Raw genomic sequence first — 26,872 nt, 5'->3', positions numbered from 1 at the left:
TGGTACTGTAGATGGGTAAAAAAAAAGTGACATTGAATATCCCTTTGAATATCACAAAGTTATTCATTACAGTTTGGATGGTGTATCAATACACCCAGTCACTACAAAGATACAAGTGTCCTTTCTAACTCAGTTGCTGGAGAAGAAGTAAACCACTCAGGGATTTCATCATTGAGGCCAATGGTGACTTTAAAACAGTTACAGCGTTTAATGGTTGTGATATGAGAAAACAAACTGCAATGTTGTTGTGGAGTAACAATATTGTAGTTACTCCATAACACTAACCTAATTGACAGAGTGAAAAGAAGGAAGCCTATACAGAATAAACAGATTCCAAAACATGCATCCTGTGTGCAACAAAGTAAAGTAATAGTGCAAAAATAATGTGTCAAAGCAATTCACTTTTTTCCTGAATACAAAGTGTTATGTTTTGGGCAAATCCAATACAACACATTACTGAGTACCATTCTCAATATTTTCAAGCATAGTGGTCTGAAAGTTTCTGAAAGTAGTGGTTTCACTGTCCAGATCCATCTACACTTGTAAGATATCATGACACAATGTATGCCTGACTACCTCCGGATGTGGTCAGGAAGATCTGGTCACAATCAGATCACAATGCGTATTTTAATCGTTTACACCTGTCTGAAAATGTGGGCACAATCTGAATGTGGACAAGATCAGGACAAAGGGTGCATGTTAGAACCAGGTGTCGTGTCTTTACTATAATTAACTGAAGACTGATAGTTTTTATCAAAGATTCTCTGTAATTAGTTATTACGCGATCAACTGATTAATCATGTAACTAATTAACTAGGAAGTCGGGGCACCAAGGAAAAATATTCAGATTACAAAGTTATCATTTCCTAAAATAACTTTTCAGATATTTTATCTGATCAATTAGTCTTCGCATTAATGATTTATTTTCTTTACCTCACGTTAGTCTCATTCTAAACATCGTAAATTGTTGGTTATATGCACGAACCCAGTCTTCACTATGAGTCATCCATACATCAATTGTGTTAAATCATTTATTTATTACTAACTAAGTAATTCACAGAAATGCATAAACAAACAAACAAACAAACAAGGTAAATGTGGTTACATGAAATGATAGGAGAATGTGCCCTAGTGGTCTAAACCGGCATGGCGGCTTGTTAGACAAAAGGGGAAGTGGGGGTCGACTAAGAAGTCATGTGGCCACACCGTCTCCCATGAGCTTCCCCAAGTTGTGACAAACGGACCAGTTCATAGCTGGATTCTTCACCAATCTTTTATACTTTCTCCGGAACATGAAATTTGTTCGTACCTCAAGTTCTGTGAGGTGGAAGGATTTCCTTTGTTCTCCATGAAAATCTACTCTCTCTATACTGTGTGTCCATGAGGAGATTCTCAGGAATTTACGACGTCTCTCTGACCACAGCAACCTAGTTGAAGGAGGAAAGGGAGGGCACAGAGAGGGGGATAGGCTTGCTATACCCAAAGAGGCCAACACCTGGGGCGGCAGGGTAGCCTAGTGGTTAGAGCATTGGACTAGTAGCCAGAAGGTTGCAAGTTCAAACCCCCGAGCTGACAAGGTACAAATCTGTCGTTCCGCCCCTGAACAGGCAGTTAACCCACTGTTCCTTGGCCATCATTGAAAATAAGAATTTGTTCTTAACTGACTTATTTTTAAATAAAGGTCTAAAAAAAAACAAAAACAAATGTCATGACACAGGTATAAATGGGGCTAATGTGTTGGTTTCATATGTGTGAAGAATTTGTCTTACATCTGGCTCATGTATCTGTGCGTGCGTGTGCATGCCTGTCTGTCTGGTTTGCTCTCAGCGAGGCAGCCTATCGTACCAGACTCTGTCTGTGGCAGAGCACTCTACTCCAGGGACAGTAGTGGGTAATGTGAAAGGAGCTGTGGACGCCGACGAAGGCTCAAACGCTGTAGTCTACTACTTCATAGCAGGTCTGTGGAGAGGACAACACAACACTATGGACACACACACAGAAGCACACACACAAACACACTGATTCATCCATACCGGACAATATAGAAATATCAGTCCATTATTACTGAATAATGAAATACCTCTTTGGCTTCTGCCTGTTGCTGTCCCTTCTATGAATGGATGTAACACTGATTTCCACCCGTGCCCTTTAGGGGGAGATACTGAGGGGAACTTTGGCCTGAACCCAGGGGGCATACTGAAGGTGAAGAAGGATCTGGATCGTGAGGACATCTCAGTATACTCCATCATCGTCAAGGCCTCCAGCCACAGGAATTGGGTCCCACCCAGGGATCAGAGGTCTGCCCGGGGCAGAGCCCTTGACCCCAGCCATGACCCCACCCTGCAGGAGATCAGAATCTACCTGGAGGACATCAACGACCAGCCACCGCGCTTCACCAGGCTGGAGTACACTGCAGGTACTGTACATAAAACTGGGGTGGGGGTTTGTGTTTCTATGTGCATGTGTGTGAATTGATAATATTGTGCTGCTCTCAATAACCAGTTCTCTCCCTCTCTTTCATCCTCTCTCTTTGTGTTCCCCCCTTCCCCTCTCTCTCTCCTTTTAGGTGTGGCAGCTGATGCCAAGGTGGGCTCAGATCTGATCCGGGTACAGGCCATAGACAACGACATAGGGAACAACAGCCTGGTGCTGTACCATGTCCTGTCCATTCGCTACATTAAACTCCAGTCCAATGACTCTGAGGACATAGGAAATGTCTTCATCATAGGTCAGCCACTGCCTACTGCCTAGCATGACTATTATCTGTGTTTGTGTAGTATCCCTTGTTAATCCTTGATAACCAATGTTGGAATCAATTCCATTTCAATAAAAAATTGAGGCAATTCATTGAATTGAAACATAATTGCCCCCTACTATTACTTATTGATAACTAAGGTTGGGATCAATTCCATTTCAATTAAGGTGAACATATTGACAGAAATTAAATTGGCCCTAACCATGTTGATAAATCTTTCTCCCTTCAAAGTCTCCTTACCAGTCCTTTATAACATCGGTTGGGATCAATTTAATATAAATTCAGATAATGAATTTACTACTGTAAATTGACTGAATTGAAAAGGAATGGGCCTCAACCCGATTGATAACTGTGAATCACAATGGAATTGGCCCTGAACCTTAGGCGAGACAGATGGGATCATCCGCACCTTTGACCTGTTCACGGCCTACGACCCGGGCTACTTCATGGTGGAGGTATTGGCACGGGACCTGGCGGGCCACAGTGACATCACCATGGTGGACATCTACATCCTGCGGGACAACCAGCGGGTGAAGATCATCATCAACGAGATACCCGAGCGGGTTCAACAGTTCCAGGAGGAGTTTATCAGCCTGCTATCCAACATCACCAGAGCCATAGTCAACACGGACGATATGCAGGTAGGTGGGGTTGGGGGATGTGGAGGATGTGTGTGTCTCTGTGCAGGTGTGTGTGTGCATGCATGCTAGTGTATAAAATTACGTATGAAATGTTTGTGTCCCACTATCCCCCTTTGTCATCTCCTCCTCTGTTTCTGCTCAGTTCCACGTGGACAAGAAAGGCAGAGTGAATTTTGCCCAGACAGACGTGCTCATACATGTGGTCAACAAGCAGACCAACCGCATCCTGGATGTGGAAAAGTCAGTTTCTGCCTGGCAGAATAATTTATTATCATGGTATTACCTATAGAAATGTAATTGCTGGAACGGACATTCCCCATATTTAGTGTAGCCATGAATTTTCCGGTCAAATTGCAGTGGTCTGAGGGGGCTTTGTCCCTTCTAGTAATTATATTTCTATGTCATTACATTGTTACTACACTAAAATCATGCTGTATAAGTCTACTCCTCTCTATGCTAAGTCCATTGTCTCTCCTTCCCTGGTCTTGTGATTGACAGGGTGATTCAGATGATTGATGAGAACAAGGACCAGCTGAGGAACCTGTTCAGGAATTACAACATCCTGGACGTCCAGCCTGCCATCAGCAGGAGAGCACCTGATGACCTCACAACGCTACAGATGGCCATCATTATCCTAGCTGTGTTGCTCTTCTTGGCAGCCATGTTGTTCATCTTCACGAACTGGTACTATCGCACAGTGTAAGATCTGTAATTGTCAAACATATTATACCAATCCACTTTAACTTCTACAATCCAATAATCATACTCATACTAAACCACTCCATTGTACAATATGCTCTTATGTATCAAAGTATTGATTGTTCTTTCAGTTCATCTCAATTGTCAATTACTTTTTCTTTCAATGGAATTTGTAATGGTATTACTTCACACTGGCTATGATAGGAGACACTACTTTGACTTGGCTATGTAAACATGTTAATCATCTCACCTGTTTGTGTGTTGTTCTGTGCTACAGACACAAGAGGAAGCTGAAAGCCATTGTAGCAGGATCCACAGGTGAGTGAGTGAGTGAGTGAGTGAGTGAGTGAGTGAGTGAGTGAGTGAGTGAGTGAGCCTGCATGCAGAATTGTGCAAAAATATCCTCTGTGTACAACATAGAACACCAAATAATGCATGCAGAGCAGAATTAGGCCAATACCCACTAATTATCCAGAAAGGAGCCATTAAATTCTACAACCACCTAAAAGGAAGTGATTCCCAAACCTTCCATAACAAAGCCAACACCTATAGAGAGATGAACCTGGAGAAGAGTCCCCTTTGCAAGCTGGTCCTGGGGCTCTGTTCACAAACACACCCCACAGAGCCCCAGGACAGCAGCACAATTAGACCCAAGCAAATCATGAGAAAACAAAAAGATAATTACTTGACACATTGGAAATAATTAATTAAACAGAGAGTACACAGTGACAGAATACCTGACCACTGTGACGGACCCAAACTTAAGGAAAGCTTTGACTATGTACAGACTCAGTGAGCATAGCCTTGCTATTGAGAAAGGCCGCCGTAGGGAGACATGGCTCTCAAGAGAAGACAGGCTATGTGCACACTGCCCACAAAATGAGGTGGAAACTAAGCTGCACTTCCTAACCTCCTGCCCAATGTATGGCCATATTAGAGACACATATTTCCCTCAGATTACACAGATCCACAAAGAATTTGAAAACAAACCCAATTTTGATAAACTCCCATATCTACTGGGTGAAATTCCAGTGTGCCATCACAGCAGCAAGATTTGTGACCTGTTGCCACAATAAAAGGGCAACCAGTGAAGAACAAACACCATTGTAAATACAACCAATATTTATGATAATTTATTTTCCCTTGTGTACTTTAACCATTTGTACATTGTTACAACACTGTATATGTAACGGATGTGAAACGGCTAGCTTAGTTAGCGGTGCGCGCTAAATAGCGTTTCAATCGGTGACGTCACTTGCTCTGAGACCTTGAAGTAGTAGTTCCCCTTGCTCTGCAAAGGCCGTGTGGCTTTTGTGGAGTGATGGGTAACGATGCTTCGTGGGTGTCAGTTGTTGATGTGTGCAGAGGGTCCCTGGTTCCCGCCCGGGTATGGGCGAGGGGACGGTCTAAAGTTGTACTGGTACATATATATATATATACACTTCCGTATGTGTAATGTTAACTGTTTATTTCACTTTTGTATATTACCTACCTCACTTGCTTTGGCAATGTTAACGCATGTTTCCCATGCCAATAAAGTTTTAGTTAGTTAGTTCACCTGTCTGTTTTCCAGGAAACCAAGGTCTAATGGACATCCTGGATATGCCCAACACCAATATATACTCATTTGAGGGGTGAGACAATCCATATTACAGTGTGAATTTTATTTTAGAAATCCGTAAAATATTTAAAAACCTACTTTGTTGCACTTCACTTATTTCATTGATATGTCTGTGGCGGCTTATTCCTTTTGCAAGGTTGTTGTGTATACATTATCTAATTAGACTGGTGAAGTGTTAGCTGTGTGTGGTGAATGGCCCATTGCTAAGACTGTTGTTGACACTCAGGGCCAACCCTGTTTGGCTGGACCCGTTCTGTCGGAACCTGGAGCTAGTTGCCCAGGCAGATAATGAAGAAGACCTGCCAGTGAACCTCAGTGAGATCACTGACCTGTGGAACAGCCCTGCTCGGACTCACGTGAGTACAGCTATCTACATATGTTCATCTATTTCTATGAGTACAGCCATTTATGTTTATATTAATTTATCCAACTTTATGAATTTCTATGAGTACAGCGAGTTATCTTTGTTAATAAGTACTGTATCCACTATACAGCACACAGAACACCACACTACACAGGATTGTGCTACTAACACCATAGGGAAGATGAAACCACCATCTGTCTCAGGTTTACATGAGCTCCAATTAGTCATCATGTCTCTGCCCTCCAAGTGATCCACAGGCCGGGATTCAATCAAAGGCACATTGTTGACAAGCGCACTGCACTTTACTTTTAAAGGTAATTTACGCTTGAGCCGACTGCTGCATTTACCGTGAATGCGATGTCCGCAAACATCATGGAAATTGCCGCATTTTCGACAGTGCAGTATGCATTTCATTGAATCCCGACCAAAGTCAGCTCTGGATCTTTTTGTCTCTCCTATCCCCAGTGATGTTCGAAGACAGGCGTTAGTGTTTAACTGAAGTGTGTGTGTGTTTGCATTACACCCTGCAGGGAACGTTTGGTCGCGAGCCCCAGGCCAAGCCTGAGGATGACCGCTACCTGAGGGCAGCCATCCAGGAGTACGACAATGTCGCCAAGCTGGGCCAGATCATGAGGGAGGGGCCCATTAAGGTGAGGAACGCACACACACGTGTCCTCTCTGGTGGCAGAGTCCACATACAGTGGGGCAAAAAAGTATTTAGTCAGCCACCAATTGTGCAAGTTCTCCCACTTAAAAAGATGAGGCCTGTAATTTTCATCATAGGTACACTTCAACTATGTCAGACAAAATGAGAAAAAAATCCAGAAAGTCACATTGTAGGATTTTTTTACATATATTTGCAAATTATGGTGGAAAATAAGTATTTGGTCACCTACAAACAAGCAAGATTTCTGGCTCTCACAGACCTGTAACTTCTTCTTTAAGAGGCTCCTCTGTCCTCCACTCGTTACCTGTATTAATGGCACCTGTTTGTACTTGTTATCAGTATAAAAGACACCTGTCCACAACCTCAAACAGTCACACTCCAAACTCCATTATGGCCAAGACCAAAGAGCTATCAAAGGACTCCAGAAACAAAATTGTAGACCTGCACCAGGCTGGGAAGACTGAATCTGCAATAGGTAAGCAGCTTGGTTTGAAGAAATCAACTGTGGGAGCAATTATTAGGAATTGGAAGACATACAAGACCACTGATAATCTCCCTCGATCTGGGGATCCACGCAAGATCTCACCCCGTGGGATCAAAATTATCACAAGAACGGTGAGCAAAAATCCCAGAACCACACGGGGGGACCTAGTGAATGACCTGCAGAGAGCTGGGACCAAAGTAACAAAGCCTACCATCAGTAATACACTACGCTGCCAGGGACTCAAATCCTGCAGTGCCAGACATGTCCCCCTGCTTAAACCAGTAGATGTCCAGGCCTGTCTGAAGTTTGCTAGAGAGCATTTGGATGATCCAGAAGAAGATTGGGAGAATGTCATATGGTCAGATGAAACCAAAATATAACTTTTTGGTAAAAACTTAACTCGTTGTGTTTGGACGACAAAGAATGCTGAGTTGCATTCAAAGAACACCATACCAACTGTGAAGCATGGGGGTGGAAACCTCCTTCCATCAGCAAGGGCATTGAAGATGAAACGTGGCTGGGTCTTTCAGCTTGACAATGATCCCAAACACACCGCCCGGGCAACAAAGTAGTGGCTTCATAAGAAGCATTTCAAGGTCCTGGAGTGGCCTAGCCAGTCTCCAGATCTCAACCCCATAGAAAATCTTTGGAGGGAGTTGAAAGTCCATGTTGCCCAGCAACAGCCCCAAAACATCACTGCTCTAGAGGAGATGTGCATAGAGGAATGGGCCAAAATACCAGCAACAGTGTGTGAAAACCTTGTGAAGACCTACAGAAAACATTTGACCTCTGTCATTGCCAACAAAGGGTATATAACAAAGTATTGAGAAACTTTCGTTATTGACCAAATACTTATTTTCCACCATAATTTGCAAATAAATTCATTAAAAATACTACAATGTGATTTTCTGGATTTTTTTTTCTCATTTTGTCTGTCATTAGTTGAAGTGTACCTATGATGAAAATTTACAGGCCTCATCTTTTTAAGTGGGAGAACTTGCACAATTGGTGGCTGACTAAATACTTTTTTGCCCCACTGTATTCCTGTTGGGGACTAATATTAAAACATTGTTTTTTAGGTTCTGTGCAGCTATCCAAAACATATTGGGATGGGTAAATGTGATTTTGATTGACTGTGACTGACCTTAACTGCTGTTCTATCAGGGCTCACTGCTCAATGGGGTTTTGGACAACTACCTGAGGCTCAAAAAGCTATTTGCAGCCAGACTGGTTACCAAGTCGACCAGCCAATGCGACCAATCGTCAGTCACAGAGGTGGAACGTGAGAAAAAGCAGGTCCAATTCTGCTGCTGTGTGCTGTCCTGTTCCTCGCCACTGTAGGGCGTGCTCTCACTACTGTTTCCTCTACTGGCGCGTCCCCATCTCACTGCTTGTCACTCTGTTTGCATGACTTTCGTAGGCCACTGCCAGCCCACTTTACTGCTCAATAGGATGTTGCAACTCACTGCTACTGCTAACTACCTGCTGTTTTTCTCCTCAGAATTCCTTTCAGGCAAATTTCTGACTCTTGCACTCCTTTTCACAATATTGCATCTGAATGTTAATGGTATTTACTTTTGATGATTGGTGCTAACTGCTTTTGTAAATTGTTCTCCTATCCCCTAATTCATTCCTATCCTCCATGCCTGTCCCTTCATTCCTCTCCCAGCTGATCCAGAGTGACCTGGATGATGACGAGGATGACCGTGTGGGCATGGGTGACAGCTGGGGCACGCTGCGATTCAGACACAAGCTCCCCGTTGAGATGAGGGGGCCCGACGGCGTCCACAGCAGCACGGGCACACTCCTAACCTCTGACCTCAACAGCCTGCCCGAGGACGACCAGCGGGCCCTGGCAAGCTCCACAGAGGCATTGAACATCACCGATGGCGGGTTGTACTCCGAGCGCAACACCCGTACCGAGTCAGCCAAGTCCACACCGCTGCACCGTAACAAGGATACTGACACGCTGACCGAGAGCCCACTGGAGATCACAGAGTTATGACTAGCCGAGGCCTCGCTGGTCTGAGAAGAGACACGACTGAGTGGAGTGTCCTACTGCTGTCCCCTTGCCTTCTCCCCTATCCTCTCCTCAAAAACTGAGGGTCAGACACTGACCACTGTGACCAGGATACAGCCAGGGGAGATTGGGGAAAGCGGGTAGAGGGCCAGGGGTTGGAGGAGGTGGAGTGTGTGCAGTCTGGGAACTTAAAATGTCAGTGAAGATCTTTGTGAGCCATGGATGGCGTGTGTGAGGGATCCCTTCAAAGATGGATATTAATTTGGTTTAGTGTCTAATTGTGGACAAGATGCAAAGACTTAGGGGCTCCTGAGTGGCACAGTGGTCTAAGGCACTGCATCTCAGTGCTGGAGGCTTCACTACAGACATCCTGGTTTGAATCCAGGCTGTATCACAACCAGCCGTGATTGGGAGTCCCATAGGGCGATGCACAATTGGCCCAGCGTCGTCCAGGTTTGCGCCGGCATAGACCGCCATTGTAAATGAGAATTTGAACTTAACCGACTTGCCTAGTTAAATAAAGGTAAAATAAAAAATGACGTGTCAAGCGAGGACCTGGAACATAGAATAGCCGACCAAATTGAAAGACTACTAAGATTAAACATCGTGAAAAAGAATACACTATGGCCAGCTTGTCTTGGACATCTCTTGCAGGACACCATTTGGTCTCCTACAGTCATTCTAAGATGGAGGCCAATACTGCCTTCATAAGGGGAGACCTGTCCAACAACAGCCTACTGTCAGACAGAAGTACAGTGTCCTTCTGGAGTTACGTCCTAGGTTGCACACACTCTCACAAAAAAAAGCCAGACCAGCGAACGGCCAACAAATGGACTGTCAAAAATAGTTAACATGACATAGAAATGTATGTTTTTTATTTACTGTAAAAGAGGTAAGAGATGAGCACTTATTGGGTGAGGAAGGGAAGAGGGTATACATAAGGACATTCTTTGAATTGAAAGGACTTGAGGTTTGGATATGGGGACTGCAGTGCCCTTCTGTTCTGTCTCCCAATGAATGGGTTGTCTTGGGTATCCCGAATTTGGAGACCTAACTGGACACCAACAGACATAGGTCTCCATCATGATATTTGACTAGAAAAGGACTACAGGACTCGTTTAATTATGTCATCATTGAGGAGCACAGACGAAGAGGAGGCTTTGTCTGGATATTAGCACAAGAGACAATAAATAAACCCACTCTGCTATGGTGGCCAAGTAGCCTGGTTAAACCAGACTGAACGCTGAGCTCACCACTGTAACATCTGTTTTGCGTGCCAGGCTAGTGGCCCAGCAGAGCAGCTCTAGGACTGAATGAACCAATAATAAAAGAGAACACTCACTGTTACTCAAAGAGTACACTGATAGACAGAGCCACAGCGAGTGCATCAATACAGTTCCTCGCTTCAAGTTACATGGGCAATAAAAATAATAATTGGGACTGAGTAAGAGTGGAACAATGCCTCAGTATGGAACTGGAAGCCTTATCTTCAGGCAAAATTCAATCCATAGCACTGAAGATCTGCGGTATAGCAAGATTGAGCCAATATATGCAGTGTTTACCGTGAATGCAGTCTCTGAGAACTGGGTTTTTAAATTTCATTCGCGCTATACCCCAGATCTTCAACCCTATGGACTGAATCTAGCCCTTGGATTGCCAGAAGGGGTAAGGTGGGAATATATATATATATAAAAGAAAAAGAGGGTATGCTGCCCCACAAAAAAAAACTTGACATTGCCACCAGTGTGAGTTCATGGTCAAAATGAGCAGGATTTGCTTTATTGTAAAGCAAAAATATATATCATAAAAAATGACCCGAAGAAAAAAAAATGCTCTTACCAAAATGGGTAGACAAAATGGATGTTTGAAATATGTGTACTACATTGTACTTTGGAGACATTTGTTGGGTTTCCTTTTGAATAGCAACCGTTTCCCGACCTGAGTGTTATGCATGATTTATTTTTATATTCCCATTTGTCATTGTCACCCAGCCCTGAGTTATGTGTTGAGAAATGTTGTTGTGGATGATCTGTGATAAAAAAATAAATATGCAACTGCCTCCGTCCCCGGTTCAGTGGGTTGATAGGAGTGTGTAGCCAATTCCTCTCACTATTGGAGCACTGAGGAGGAGCTGGTAACTAGTTATACTGTAAAACTACACACTACGCTGATCATGTGTCTACTGATTGAGCAGTCACTGACTATCTTGATGAAGTTGACCTGACAGTTGCCTGGCTAACCAGACTCCTTGCTCCGGCCAAACACTACACCACACCCACAGACATTAGTTTCTTCTCCACAAGTGTGGATCTGAGTACCTCCCTGACCCTTCACCGAATGCGAACACATTCAAAGGCATCCGATTCGTCCAGAAACCAATAGGTTGGACCAGAGCCAGAACACGTGGGTAAAGCGGCAGTTAGAAAATTTGTCATTTGCTTTGACCCTGATTGGTTTGTTTTGTACATGGCCCCTCGTCACCACACACAACTTCAATGACGGCAGTCTCAGACCAAAGTATGTAGCGCGAACGATAGAACGGTAGAATAATTTAGTATCTGGAAATACATGAAGGCTGACAATTTCAATACACAGCTCATGATATTGGATGACATTTTATAGTTGACATTTGTTATACATTAGATAATCTCAGTAGTTCACCTAATAACATAAAAAACTCAAGTTCTGTAACTTTTACGATAAAGAGTAATGTATACGTTGGACATTGGAAGCTAAATGTTGCCATCTAGTGGTTCTGATTTATCATCAACTACTGTACTATTCGTAAAAGGTACTAAAATCACAGTACAACCTGTTCATTAATAAAAATGACCACGATGACTACATGTGCAACTGAACAAAACACCACTTCATCTTTTGTTTTCAAATTACATAGAAAAAGCATTATTGATAGTTATCTTGGTGGATCCAGGTAGGCCACACACTGAAATTCAGAGTTCCGACTCATGTGGCCCGGGTGGTTGTGGTGGCAGTGGTGCTGGCTCCACTCATAGCCATCTTCTTCAGCGTTCTGTTCAACTGCATGGCGAATAACACACAGAAGCATAAACGTATCTTAAGTTAAACCAAATCCAATAGCATGAAGGAGATTAACTTTTCTATTCTCTGATAGGGAAGGTTTATTTAAAAAAAATGAAATACAGGGGCAAATGTCTGCAAAGTAACAGGAAAACAAGGACTGTTGCTACATGGAAATACAGCTCTAAAGTAATTTGAAAATGTAGCATTTCTCACCTCCTCAAACTTGTGGATCTGTCTGATGAAGAAGTCTCCATAGCGGCGGGCCACCTTGGTGTCTGCGATGTGGATCATGTCCTGCAGGCACATAACACAGGTTAGTTCAATACATTATTTCGGAGGTTAACAAAGAGTTAATTCAATAGTTACTTCATTAAACATTCTCTAAAATGTCGTGAGTAAGCTCTGTCTCACACACACAGTGCACACACCTTGTCGATGTAGAAGTCGACCTCCGAGGCGGACTGAAACTCTCCGTCCAAGGCAGAGATGCCACTGGTCCATACCAGGTTCTTCATCTTGTGTTTGAAGACCAGCAGCTGGATGCGGAATTCCTGCTCTGTCATGTCCAGGAAGCCTGCCAGCTTGGCCACGGGCATGGTGGTGTATAGCTTCAGGAAACTGGACAGGAGAGAGATGGAGCAGGGAGAGTTTAGAGGGAGGGAACCAAGGAAGCATGTTAGAGAGCAATGCTAGAGAGCTGGGTCGTGTTCAGTAGGGAGAAACGTTTAGAAAGGGTGTGAAACAAGGAGGTGCTGAACTTGAATTTCCAATACAAATTCCCTTTGAGGACATTAAAGCTAATCTTATTTTATCTGTCCAATAAGACACACATTTTCAATTTTCTACAGTGTACCCATCTGAAGTCAACCCTAATCAACATCATGGCCCCTAACAGAGATATGAGTGTAGCAGCGCATCCGACTCTCACAAAGATAGCGCATTACCTGCGGATGGTGGAGAGCTGGGCCTGTTGCTGCACCTCCTCGGCGAACACCTTGAGCTGCTGCTGGAAGGGCTCCTTGTGGTAGTTAGGATGCACATTGTCGTAGTTGGGCACCACCGGGGACAGGAACTTGGGACAGGCGAAGCTGAAGAGCTCCTCAAACACCTGCAGGTCTCTGGGGGGGCGCACAATCATGTCAGTCAGGTCTCAAACACCAACTATGGCCAAATTCAAACCCTAGACCCCTGCAGGAGTAAGCAATATTGTAATAGCTCTCCCTTGCCCTCTGATAAGCATGGTGGAAGATTCACCAAATTGCTTAGACCTGTGGTTCCCAACTTTTCTTTTAACCGTGGCACACCCATGGCTGTAAAACGTTTTGCCGCACACCTGAGAGTTCCTCAAGGCACACTAGTGCACAACGTTTAGGAACCACTGACTTAGACCAATCAAATCCTGTCCGATCTCCACGTAGTGTCTAAGGGTTGATTTGGGATTGGGCCTATGACTGTCTCGAGTGTCTTTCTCTCTCGCTCACCCCTTCTGCATGCGAAGCATCTTGTCTCCGTACTTCTCCCTGAGCTGGGTGTGGATGCTCTCGTCGATGCGCATGGGGTACATGGTCAGGGCGATGGCCAGCAGCCCGTGCATCTGCTCGTTCTGCTTGTTGATCTGGAGGAGCAGGAAGAAGCGACACAACCGATCACCAGGGTCGTGATCATTTTAAAACTTCCATTATGTGCACTTATGAACATGACCCAGCTCTAAGCGGGAGATGTCAATCAGTAATCGAGCTATCATAGTTATTGCAGGTTAGGCCCACTGACCAATGTTCCCCCAAATTTAGGGGGCACTAAGCAAATGTAAACTCTTGTGAGGGGAAACTTGAACTTTGTGAGCATTCTGTGCAACTTCCTGCATGCGTTTAGACCGTATCCACTTCAGGTTGCAGTTTTAGACAGTGGCCAAGTAAGCTACTGAGGCTATTTGAGCTCATTAGGCCTATCAGAGTGACGTACCAGTAAAAGCAATGGATCAAATGCATCCCATAAAATGTTCATATTAAAATATATATTGATTTCTGTGAGTCTACAGCAGCCTATGGTGTTCGATGGCTTAGGTGGTGGGCGTTGCAGGGGAAGCGGACGGCCCATCGGCATGCCTGAATTTCAGCAAACATTTTACAGACTCCCTATGTTGGCAGTGTAGAGAAATTATTGCATTTTAGTAAATTTCCTGCAATTCTATGCATTTTACAATGGCTAATTCTGTTAAAGTTTGCTCAAACATAAAATCTATACTGCTAAATGTATTGTTTTTGGAATATTCAATTCCCCCTGACTATCTAGAATTCCATTAGTGTGCAAAGTTGTTATCAAGGAAAAGGGTGACTATTTGAAGAATCTTAAATATAAAATAGATGTTTTACACTTTTTTGCTTACTACATGATTCCATGTGTTATTTAATAGTTTTGATGTCTTCACTATTATTCTACAATGTAGAAAATAGTACAAATAAAGAAAAACCCTTAAATGAGTAGATGTGTCAACTTGACTGGTACTGTATATCCATTATTACATCATTTATATCTAGTTTTAGTCATTTACAGTTTACAATGAAAACATAATACAAAATGTTACTGTTTGGACCATTTAAATAGTAGGAAAAAAATCTTTATTCCATGGACATTTTTTTTAAAGTAGGGCTTGAACTTGACTGAAAGCTTAATTCACTTGTCCAAAAATGGAAAAGGGTCTGTTAACTGTTAACACCATGGGCCTTATAGGTGAGTGGAAATTGCATCGTATATAATGCACAAAACACTTATTATACAGATAATCAGATTTTTTTAAATTGTTTTGGGGGGGGGGCTACCTATTTAAGCCTGTCTCAAAATTAAACACTGCCCATTTAAAAAAAAAAGAAAGCTCTTTACCTGACTTACTAGCTAAAGATGTACAGGTTTTGTGCTCTTGTTGGAAGCAATAATTGCAAAAAAAAAACAAAAAAAACAACTTGACTAATAACTCACTAACTAACAAAAAATATCAACAAATGTGCAGTTAACATCTCTGCGCTGGCTGGCATTTCTTCTGCGCTGCAGTCCTGAAAGTGTTGCACACGAAGCTTAGAGGGAACATTGTTTCCCCTAGAATTGTTTCCAGCAGCGGTTGCCCTTCCTCTTGACCGCAGACAATATTTCACTGCTTTAAAGCTAATTTCCTGCAATTCTACGCATTTTGCCATTGCCTATATTGCATATTACATATTATTTTTTTATGCCATCTGAGTAACTCACTATAACAAAAACAATGGGGGCCCATGCCATGAAATTTCTTAAATTTTAGGTTCCCCCTGACTGTCTAATTTTTATTTAGGTGATTATCTTATTAAAAATATATTACGCCATTATCTTTCCTACATACTTTATATGTGGTATTAGTCATTTAAGTTTCCACTGAAAACGTTTTATCATTACAATTTATTTTTGTATTTTTAATAATTACAGTTTTTTGGGATTCGACAGGAAACGATTTAAGAGGCGTTGCCCCGCTACTAAATGCATATAGGGGAAACACTGGCCACTGACCATCTCATATTTGTAGGTGGACCTCTGGAACATGTTCCTGGTCCTCTGGATGTAGAGGAGAATGTTTGCGAACACACGGATGGCGTCCTGGTACCTCCTCATCATCAGGTAGGCAAAGCCCACGTAGTAGTAGGTGGTGATCTGGCACTCGGGCACACGAGAGTACATACTCTGTAAGAGAGATGAAATATAAAGTAAAGGATGGTGACTGGGTTTACAAATAAGAGGGAAAATGGAATGAGCGTTAAATGGAGTACACATATAGATAAGAGGGGTCTCAACAGTTAAAAAGGCACACTGCTTAATTTGTAGGTCTGTAAATATCAGTGGGCATTTGGGCATAGATGTAGAGATAGATACAAGTCTTAAACAGGCAGAGGTCGACAGATTAATCGGGCCGATATCAAGTTTTCATAACAATCGATAATCATCATTTTTGGCGATTACATTGCATTCCATGAGGAAACTGCGTGGCAGGATGACCACCTGTTACACGAGTGCAGCAAGGAGCCATGGTAAGTTGCTAGCTAGTATTAAACTTATCTTATGAAAAACTATCAATCTTCACATAATCACTAGATAACTACACATGGTTGATGATATTACTAGGTTAATTAGCTTGTCCTGTGTTGCATACAATCAATGCGGTGCATGTTAATTTATCATAGAATCACAGCCTAATTTGCAAAATGGGGGATGATTTAACAAAAGCACGTTCGCAAAAAAAAGCACAATCGTTGCACAAATAAACCAAACCTTAAACATCAATGCCTTTCCTAAAATCAATACACAGAAGTAGATTTTTTTTGCCCCGCATATTTAAAAGAAATTAATGTACACACAAACACCAATTGCGCAAGTTCTCCCACTTAAAAAGATGAGAGAGGCCTGCAATTTTCATCATAGGTACACTTCAACTATGACAGACAAAATGAGATTTTTTTTTTTTGTTTAATGAATTTATTTGCAAATTATGGTGGAAAATAAGTATTTGGTCACCTACAAACAAGCAAGATGTCTGGCTCTCACAGACCTGTAACTTCTTCTTTAAGAGGCTCCTCTGTCCTCCACTCATTACCTGTATTAATGGCACCTGTTTGAACTTGTTATCAGTATAAAAGATACCTGTCCACAACCTCAAACAGTCACACTCCAAACTCCATTATGGCCAAGACCAAAGAGCTGTCAAAGGACACCAGAAACAAAATTGTAGACCTGCACCAGGCTGGGAAGACTGAATCTGCAATAGGTAAGCAGCTTGGTTTGAAGAAATCAACTGTGGGAGCAATTACTAGGAAATGGAAGACATACAAGACCACTAATAATCTCCCTCGATCTGGGGCTCGACGCAAGATCTCACCCCGTGGGATCAAAATGATCACAAGAACGGTGAGCAAAAATCCCAGAACCACACAGGGGGACCTAGTGAATGACCTGCAGAGAGCTGGGACCAAAGTAACAAAGCCTACCATCAGTAACACACTACGCCACCAGGGACTCAAATCTTGCAGTGTCAGACGTGTCCCCCTGCTTAAGCCAGTACATGTCCAGGCCCGTCTGAAGTTTGCTAGAGAGTATTTGGATGATCCAGAAGAAGATTGGGAGAATGTCATATGGTCAGATGAAACCAAAATATAACTTTTTGGTAAAAACTCAACTTGTCGTGTTTGGAGGACAAAGAATGTTGAGTTGCATCCAAAGAGCACCGTATGGTACCTACTGTGAAGCATGTGGTTGGAAACATCATGCTTTGGGGCTGTTTTTCTGCAAAGGTACCAGGACGACTGACCCGTGTAAAGGAAAGAATGAATGGGGCCGTGTATCGTGAGATTTTGAATGAAAACCTCCTTCCATCAGCAAGGGCATTGAAGATGAAACATGGCTGGGTCTTTCAGCATGACAATGATCCCAAACACACTGCCCGGGCAACAAAGTAGTGGCTTCGCAAGAAGCATTTCAAGGTCCTGGAGTGGCCTAGCCAGTCTCCAGATCTCAACCCCATAGAAAATCTTTGGAGGGAGTTGAAAGTCCGTGTTGCCCAGCAACAGCCCCAAAACATCACTGCTCTAGAGGAGATCTGCATGGAGGAATGGGCCAAAATACCAGCAACACTGTGTGAAAACCTTGACCTCTGTCATTGCCAACAAAGTGTATATAACAAAGTATTGAGTTAAGTATTTGGTCAATAACAAAAGTTTATTTCCACCATAATTTGCAAATAAATTCATTAAAAATCCTACAATGTGATTTTCTGGATTTTCTTTTCTCATTTTGTCTGTCATAGTTGAAGTGTACCTATGATGGAAATTACAGGGCTCTCATCTTTTTAAGTGGGAGAACTTGCACAATTGGTGTCTGACTAAATACTTTTTGCCCCACTGTATATACACACACACATAAATATATATATAAAAATTGTCCGATTAATCAGTATCTGCTTTTTTGGTCCGAATTGGAATCGGTGATCAAAAATCTGAATCGGTCAACCTCTATTCAGCAGTACTGTAAATGCACAGTCCTACTACAGTGGAAAGTGTACCTTCTTGTTGAGCTCGATGTTCTCCAGGACTTTGATGGCCTGGTAGTAGTCCCCCAACAGAGAGTGCAGCCTCAGCAGCCCCACCAGGCTGAAGTATCCCAGCATCTTATACAGGGAGTGACGGCCATACTCCCCAGCCACACTCTCTGGATCGCCTGCAACACAACACGCAACCTTTTAAGAGCTGTCGCAAATTAACCATGCACTTCCTCAACCATTCAGTGATGATCACTGACAAGAATCTGAAGGTAATCTGTGGTGTAAGATAATGCTCTGTCTGTATTAATGATATTGTTGTAATGATTTAACAATATGTTGATACAAAATATATCGTTATAAGAATATTTCACAACAAATTATATATCGTTATAACGATATGCAACATATGAATACAGATCCAATGCATCTACAGCTGAAGCTTCTTTCTTTACCTCCACTGGTATAGACCTCCAGCTGGCGGTTGATGTTGCTTTTGTCCACCAGCGAGTGGAGTACGTTCAGAACACTATGGACGTTCCAGATCTTGGGGTTGTTCCTAAGGAACTCAATCTCCTCCTCAGACTTCTTGGCTGTCTTGCAGCGATACTGGCTGAATGACTGGAACTGGTTAGGGGTACAAGAGGGAACTTGTTTCTTATTCTAATATAGTCCACGTGCCATAGCACCTTGAAGACAGAGGGGTATATCAAATGAATGCCATATAGTATGAAGAATAAATTTGGTCTGAAAATGACATTTTGAAGCCGAAAAACAAAAATGCACAAGCGGCATACCAAACTATGTCCATTTACCTGATAAATGAACTCATCAATAATGTCCCAGAGCCACTGGTTGGGCAGCTCCAGGGGGGCAGGTCCATCTGCATCTGTATACAACAAAATATATACCTGCTTAATGAGACATTGAAAAAGTCCAAAGGCAACATATATATGATAATATATTAAGGCAACAAATATTTAGTGCTCAGACTTACTTAGAATGTAGTTGAAGAGGTTGCAGTAATTGTAGTAAGACTCAAATCTTTGGTCGAGAGTGGGTCCTCCCTGATGGTTAAAAAATACAAAATGGCATTATTTAAGTAAAAAACTTCACTAAGTACTGACATTATTATCATCTGTGCATTATGACTCCATTGGCTTGAATCCATCCAGGACAGGTGATGTCAGATTTTCATTTTAAAGCCAATAGGGGTTAAACAATAAGTTTAACCCCTATTGGGGGCTAAACAAAAAGTTATGTGGCAGGATGGATAGATACTCACGCTGACTTTGGCGTAGATGTGTCTGTAGTACAACTCCTTATACAGGATCAGGAACACAGCATCTGAATTATTAACAATACAAGATGACCTGCTTTCTTCCCACTTCATTATATAAAAAAAATTGAGAAGAGCAACAACAAGAACAGAGGAGGCAAACTTGTTTGTGAACCACATAGTTGCCACTCTACAAGCAAAGGGCTCAAAAAAAACACTAGATATCCTGTTTAAACTCCTACCACGTCCATGTTTCTCTGTCCACCGTTGCAAAAACAACAAATAAAGTAATTCATTCACTCCTGCTGCCATAGCTTTTTTGAAACAGATGTGTTACTACTGCACTCTACACAACTTAGCAATTTACCCTATAATAACTTGCACTTTTCTCACCCCCTCTAGCAACTATGTAAAAGTACACCGTACACTGACACACTCACCGTACACTGACACACTCACCGTACACTGACACACTCACCGTACACTGACACACTCACCGTTTCCAACAAGGGAAGCGATGGCCTCAGCCTCTGGCCAAGGAGACGTCTTGAAGAAGCGGTCAGTCAGTTTGTTCCAGCTGGGGAGAGAGGAGAATGTGTAAGATGAAAACATTAAAACACAAGCTTCATGTAAGATATAACTACAGAAAAGAGTGGTGAGAGTACCTGTTCTCGTAGACATCTTGGATTTCATAAATCTTCTGCTCGATGCTCTCGCTCGACACACGGTTGGCCTGCAGCTCGTACACCTTCTGGTCGATCAGGTCCGAGATAGTCTTATGGAAGTACTGAAGGAAGTTTTTGATTACCTCGGGGATGACATGGTAGGTCTGCTGCTCATACTGGCGCTCGTAGGCAAGGTCGGCTTTAGGGTCACCTGCAAGAAGATTGAGGATTGAGGAGCATGAGGTACTGGCATTCTTGAGGAATAGTTTTGCACTGAAGTGGTAATGGTGGGATAGAGTGCAGGAAATGTCTACCATAGAAATATAATAATTGACGTGATTATATTTTTATGGTGTCTACTATTTGGTACAATTAACTGTGACAAATATCTAGATGAAACTACACACTCACCAGTATGGAGATAATCGTCATTTGTGTAGGAATAAGGGTCATACTGTGGAGAGATGGAGAAGTATGTAAATGATGATCAACATGACGTGTTGTGGCCTTCCTCTTTAGCTAGCAATCAGTCATCAACAGTACAAATCCTAATTGGTGAAGCCGGTGTCTAATCTAAAATAGCAAGCTAACGTTAGTTATGTAACGTTAATTCATAAACACTACTTCTCACATGAAAGGCAAAAAGTACGTGATAATCCAAATAAAACGTTATAAAATCAACTGCCTAGCTAGCTATCTATGTATCGCTAACGTTACCTATCTAGCGTTTACGTTCCAATGTGTCGGACCACACTATGATCCCAAGATAAACTATAAGAAAAGAAAATAAGCAGTTAGCTAGCTACGTACTTCTTCGGTTTCATCGGTTGGGTACGACATGATATTACGATATGTTCAATCTCATACAAAACAGCTGCTATATAGAAATGTGTGCTTAACAAAACCGCGCTGGAAAGGAACCGGAAATCGATTTGTAGCTCGAGCAACGAGTAGACAGTCACGCTTCGAACACACCAACAGTTTAAGACATGGCATTAAACGTTATGTTGCATTAACGCCACCTACTGTACTGGAGTGTGGGCCAGAGACAGGTAGAAAATCCGATCTGATAAAGTATTTGAGACGATATCTAATAAAGTTCTACTCAATATTCTCTTTAAATTAATTTCCAGTATCCCTTCTTCCTCATATTAGATCTCAGCCTCTCGCGTCCCTATGATACTGCCCACACTACAGCAATACATGCTCCACAGTCTGTTTCCTGGCAATAATCACACTTTCCTGGAGGATGCTTTCCTGTCACATTTCATGTTTTGTTCAACCGGCTGTGTCCACCCTTAATCTTGTAAAAATAGCATCCTCTCTTCTGTCCCTTCCTGCCAGGACTTTCCTCTGTACTTAAAATAAATGCCTTCCCTTAGTATTGTAATGACCTGACTAGATCATAAATGAACAATTGTCCAGACAGAGGCTTGAGTTTGCGAATTGACGGTTTATTAAACCAACTTTACACAGGCTACTGTTTGGGCCGAAGCACACGCCAAAAAGATGACAGATAACCCACAAGCCAATCATGACCTTCTCTTGGGAAGCCCAGACGTAAGAGAGAGAGAACAAAGGCTGAACCTGGTCTTAACTTCCAATGCTCCACCCCCCTGCCCAACCCCCCTCCACGCCACTCCGCCAACCACCAGGATGCCCGGCATCAGAACATTCCAGGCATTCCCGTGATTGGCAGATAGCAGGTTGATTGACATGTCGGACCCCGCGAACACCGGGTACTGGTCAGTACAACACAACCACCTCCTAGCCTAACACATAACACACAGCTGTCTGTGCGGGTCGCTACAGTATCTCTATTCCACTGCTCCTGCCATCTCTGCCCCGTCATAGTCCATATCAGGCTTTTTGCTCATTGAAACTACTTTTATTTTTATTTTTTATTTTACCTTTATTTAACCAGGCAAGTCAGTTAAGAACAAATTCTTATTTTCAATGACGGCCTAGGAACAGTGGGTTAACTGCCTGTTCAGGGGCAGAACGACAGATTTGAAACTACAACATCAACATCCCCACTACTAAGTGCTTGTTTAGCCAGTACATTAACTGCCTCGTTGCAGGAGCAAAGGACTGCAGACTAATCAACACTGCACATTAATCAGAGCAAATAACTACCTACTCTGTCTGGCTTGACTTCCTCCACCCACTTCAAGGCAAACAGTAAAGCTATGCCTTATATACAGATAGATGATCTGTAATACATTTCCTGACTGCCACCCCACATTTCTCCACTACAAATGCTGACCCAGTACGTCCTGTCATTGAATCTTTTGAACCATCTGTAAATGGCCACAAAATCCTGATACACATTATCCAGAGATATATTAAACAAATCAAATGGATCAACACCCTCCCTATCTTTCTGTAGTCTCTACAACACTTCTAGATCAACTACTGGAGGCGGGAGTAACCATTGTGGATTTATAGGAATAGCTACCGTTGGACTAAACTCCCTTACATACTGGATAAAGGATCTCATACGGGATAAAGGATCTCCCACAGGTCTCGCCCTTCCAATTGTATCACAGAACCGTCGCCAACATGACCTCTTGGCCTGACGGATAGTTCTCTTCACCAGGGCCTGGGCCTTTCTTATACTGAATCAGATGTTGGAAGTTATGCATACTTTGCAATACTCTAAATGCCTTGTTCCTACTCCTCTCCACCCCCCCCCCCACGGGACTGCTTTCCTCCTCCTCCGTGAACTCTTAGGTACAGCCTCAGTAGCTGCCCCAACTAAAGCTGTTTTCACCCAGTTATTCATACTATCCCCATCCCCGCTTTTATCCACTGCCATCACCTGCTCACTCAGCTCCTGAAACTGATCCCACTTTGCCCTTCCAAACACCCACATGCCTACTCCATCCACTGACCCCTCCTTCTCCCTCCGGCCTACTATCTTGTATCCTTGGGATATCCCCACCTGAAACCTTAACCATAAACATTACCTTAACCATTTTAAATGTCAACTTCAGGGGGGTGGGCACATCCCAAGAATCCCTGATAGCACAGACCAATAGTAGACAGCAGAATGCTGGGATTGTGACGGAATGAAATGAGCATCAGATGAGCTGGAATCGATTGATCATATTAAAGTATTAAGATGATTGAAGACACTAACAATTCCCCAAAGAGTGAAAGTGAATTATGTTAAATAGTGTGTCACGCTGTATAATAATAGAAGATAGGCGCAGGAATATGTAATCAGAGGTTTTATTTCTCCACTCAAAATAAAGTACGTCATGAAAACATCAGGGACGAAGCACAAAATAAACACGTATATTTATATAACACAGGGATGTAAACCCAAACAAAAGAGCAAGGTGTAAACCTCTAAATAATACATGGGACGAGACCCGTTATAACAAGTGCACAATAACATGTAGCACAAAAGCCTATACAACAGAGCACATGTACTCACAATACCAACGGACATGGGACAATAATCAACAAGGGCAATGGCGAACAGAGGGCACATACATGTATATACACATGCTAATCAGGGGAAATAGGAACCGGATCCATGACAAAGTGGCTGATAGAAATATTTTCAAATGCAATAGTTCAGTGTTTTTATGTGACATTACAATGCCTTTTTTTGGTTACTTGTAGATTATTTTTAGACCTTTTTTGGAAGTACGTAGCTGGTGTGACTGAAGTACAGTGCCTTGCAAAAGTATTCATCCCGCTGGGTGTTTTTCCTATTTTGTTGCATTACGACCTGTAATGTTAATAGATTTTTATTTGGATTTCATGTAATGGACAGACACAAAATAGTCCAAATTGGTGAAGTGAAATGAAAAAAATAACTTGCTTCAAAAATGTATAAAAATAAAAATGGAAAAGTGGTGCGTACATATGTATTCACCCCCTTTGCTTTGAAGTCTCTAAAAAAGATCTGGTGCAACCAATTACCTTCAGAAGTCACATAATTAGTTTGATTGCACACGGGGGGACTTTATTTAATTGTCACATGATCTCAGTATATATACACCTGTTCTGAAAGGCCCTAGAGTCTGCAACACCACTATGCAAGGGCACCACCAAGCAAGCGGCACCATAGAGCACTCCAAACAGGTCAGGGACAAGTTCTGGAGAAGTACAGATCAGGGTTGAGTTATAAAAAAATATCAGAAACTTTGAACATCCCACGGGGCACCATTAAATTCATTATTAAAAAATGGAAAGAATATGGCACCACAACAAACCTGCCAAGAGAGGGCCGCCCACTAAAACTCACGGACCAGGCAAGGAGGGCATTAATCAGAGAGGCAACAAAGAGACTAAAGAGAACCCTGAAGGAGCCGCAAAGCTCCACAGAAGAGATTGGAGCATCTGTCCACAGGACCACTTTAAGCCTTACACTCCACAGAGCTGGCCTTTAATGAAGAGTGACCAGAAAAAAATCCATGCTTATTAAAAAAAATAATCAAACACATTTGGTGTTCACAAAAAGGCATGTGGAAGACATATGGGAGACATTTCCAAACATATGGAAGAAGGTATTCTGGTGAGATGAGACTAAAATTGAGCTTTTTGGCCATAAAGGAAAACGTTATGTCTGGTGCAAACCCAACACCTCTCATCACCCTGAGAACACCATCCCCACATTGAAGCATGGTGGTGGCAGCATAATGCTGTGAGGATGATTTTCATCAGCAGGGACTGGGAAACTGGTCAGAAATGAAGGGATGCGCTAAATACAGGGATATTCTTGAGGGAAACCTGTTTCAGTCTTCCAGAGATTTGAGACTAGGACAGAGGTTCACCTTCCAGCAAGACAATGACCCTAGGAATACTTAAACACTCGAGTGGTTTAAGGAGAAACATTTAAATGTCTTGGAATGGCCTCGTCAAAGCCCAGACCTCAATCCAATTGAGAATCTGTGGTATGACTTAAAGATTGTAGTACACCAGTGGAACCCATCCAACTTGAAGGAGCTGAAGCAGTTTGAAGAATGGGCAAAAATCCCAGTGGCTCGATTTGCCAAGGTTATAGAGACATACCCCAAGAGACTTGCAGCTGTAATTGCAGAAAAAGGTGGCTCTGTTTTATTTATTTTTTGTCTTAGTTCTTGTTTGTGTAACGGCATTCGAGAGAAGAAGGTGAGGACTAAGGCGCAGCGTGGTACGTGTTCTTAATTATTTTAATAGAACACTGAAAAACACAAAAACAACAACGTGAACGAACGAAACCGAAACAGTTCTGTCTGGTACAGATACGAAACAGAAAACAACTACCCACACCCATAGTGGGAAAACAGGCTGCCTAAGTATGATTCTCAATCAGAGACAACGATAACCAGCTGCCTCTGATTGGGAACAATACCAGGCCTAAACATAGAAACACAACATAGAATACCTACCCACATCACACCCTGACCAAACGAAAAATAGAAACATACAAAGCAATCTACGGCCAGGGCGTGACAGTACCCCCCCCCCCAAAAGGTGCGGACTCCGGCCGCAAAACCTGAACCTATAGGGGAGGGTCTGGGTGGAAATCTGTCCGCGGTGGCGGCTCTGGCGTGGGACATGGACCCCACTCCACCATAGTCTTGGCCCACTTAAGTGGCACCTCTGGAGCGGCGACCCTCACTGCCGACCTCGGACTGGGGACCCTTGCAGCGCGTCCCGAATAGACGGGAGACTCCGGCAGCACTGGACAGGCGGGAGACTCCGGCAGCGCCGGAGTGAAGGGCCACTCTGGCAGCTCCTGACTGACGGGTGGCTCTGGCAGCTCCTGACAGGAGGGAGGCTCTGGAAGTGCTGGACAGGAGGGAGGCTCTGGAAGCGCTGAACAGGCGGGAGCACCTGGAGGGAGGAGACGGAGAGACAGCCTGGTGCGTGGGGCTGCCACAGGAGGCCTGGTGTGTGGAGGAGGCACCGGATGGACCGGACCGTGGAGGTCGCACTGGAGGTCTTGAGCACCGAGCCTGCACAACCTGTCCTGGCTGGATACTCCCTGTAGCCCGGCAAGTGCGGAGGGGTGGAACAGATCCCACTGGGCTGTGCTGGCGAACCGGGGACACCGTGCGTAGGGCTGGTGCCATATAACCCGGGCCGAGGAGACGCACTGGAGACCAGATACGCTGAGCCGGCTTCATTACTCCTGGCTCAATGCCCTCTCTTGCCCAGCCGATATGAGAAGTAGTGATGTAGCCCACCGTGCTATGCCTGCGCGGCATGCCTCACGGCATAACACGGTGCCCACCTAGATATACAACATAGAATACCCACCCACATCACACTCTGACCAAACGAAAAATAGAAACATACAAAGCAATCTACGGTCAGGGCGTGACAGTTTGTTTCACAATGAAAAATATTTTGCATCTTCAAAGAGGAAAGGCATGTTGTGTAAATCAAATGATACAACCCCCCCCCAAAAAAAACAAAAACATTTTTATTCCAGGTTGTGGTAAGGCAACAAAATAGGAAAAATGCCAAGGGGTGAATACTTTCGCATGGCACTGTAAATGATGATAGTTGCACAGTGAAACTCCATATTTGGTGAGTAATGATGGGGGTTGTGATAAGTGCCAGAATTAAGCCTCTTGAAGCT

The 26,872-nt window shown here is 43.1% G+C and overlaps 2 protein-coding genes across 3 annotated transcripts in view; one reads left to right on the top strand and one right to left on the bottom strand.

Moving 5' to 3' along the window:
- The window catches only part of cdh23 (cadherin-related 23), a 688,999-nt gene extending 677,685 nt beyond the window's left edge, over nucleotides 1–11,314 (top strand). Inside the window, exons 57-68 of one of the 2 annotated variants that reach the window (XM_064931960.1) lie at nucleotides 1,828–1,957; nucleotides 2,153–2,416; nucleotides 2,567–2,728; nucleotides 3,140–3,396; nucleotides 3,539–3,636; nucleotides 3,895–4,095; nucleotides 4,373–4,413; nucleotides 5,669–5,729; nucleotides 5,943–6,072; nucleotides 6,611–6,730; nucleotides 8,396–8,506; nucleotides 8,901–11,314. In XM_064931960.1, coding sequence (XP_064788032.1) covers nucleotides 1,828–1,957; nucleotides 2,153–2,416; nucleotides 2,567–2,728; nucleotides 3,140–3,396; nucleotides 3,539–3,636; nucleotides 3,895–4,095; nucleotides 4,373–4,413; nucleotides 5,669–5,729; nucleotides 5,943–6,072; nucleotides 6,611–6,730; nucleotides 8,396–8,506; nucleotides 8,901–9,236 — 1,911 coding nt within the window. In that variant the 3' untranslated portion in view covers nucleotides 9,237–11,314. Of the gene's footprint in view, nucleotides 1–1,827; nucleotides 1,958–2,152; nucleotides 2,417–2,566; nucleotides 2,729–3,139; nucleotides 3,397–3,538; nucleotides 3,637–3,894; nucleotides 4,096–4,372; nucleotides 4,414–5,668; nucleotides 5,730–5,942; nucleotides 6,073–6,610; nucleotides 6,731–8,395; nucleotides 8,528–8,900 lie in introns of both variants that reach the window. The other variant, XM_064931959.1, reaches the window with a different exon arrangement.
- A 536-nt stretch (nucleotides 11,315–11,850) lies between these two features.
- On the bottom strand, nucleotides 11,851–21,226 carry eif3s6ip (eukaryotic translation initiation factor 3, subunit 6 interacting protein). Its single transcript, XM_064931961.1, has 15 exons — nucleotides 21,097–21,226; nucleotides 20,698–20,740; nucleotides 20,287–20,497; nucleotides 20,119–20,198; nucleotides 19,628–19,689; nucleotides 19,340–19,409; nucleotides 19,158–19,231; nucleotides 18,798–18,969; nucleotides 18,367–18,521; nucleotides 15,828–15,998; nucleotides 13,775–13,908; nucleotides 13,238–13,411; nucleotides 12,722–12,911; nucleotides 12,507–12,587; nucleotides 11,851–12,290 (listed from the first exon to the last, which is right to left on the bottom strand). Exons 1-15 carry the CDS (start codon nucleotides 21,124–21,126, stop codon nucleotides 12,216–12,218), a joined length of 1,722 nt encoding a protein of 573 aa, XP_064788033.1. The 5' UTR covers nucleotides 21,127–21,226; the 3' UTR covers nucleotides 11,851–12,215.
- Between the last annotated feature and the right edge of the window lie 5,646 nt (nucleotides 21,227–26,872).

Source organism: Oncorhynchus masou, chromosome 23, assembly GCF_036934945.1.
Source record: "Oncorhynchus masou masou isolate Uvic2021 chromosome 23, UVic_Omas_1.1, whole genome shotgun sequence".
NCBI classification, from domain to species: Eukaryota; Metazoa; Chordata; class Actinopteri; order Salmoniformes; family Salmonidae; genus Oncorhynchus; species Oncorhynchus masou.
Note: the sequence above shows the minus strand (reverse complement) of the source record. Positions and strands in the feature narration are given on the sequence as shown.

Excerpts from the sequence above, each read along its gene's own strand:
- eif3s6ip (XM_064931961.1), bottom strand. The coding sequence starts at position 21,126 with ATGTCGTACCCAACCGATGAAACCGAAGAA. Across the intron at positions 20,741-21,096 it reads CAACCGATGAAACCGAAGAA|TATGACCCTTATTCCTACAC; the intron begins GTACGTAGCTAG and ends ATCTCTCCACAG. Across the intron at positions 20,498-20,697 it reads TGACGATTATCTCCATACTG|GTGACCCTAAAGCCGACCTT; the intron begins GTGAGTGTGTAG and ends ATCTTCTTGCAG.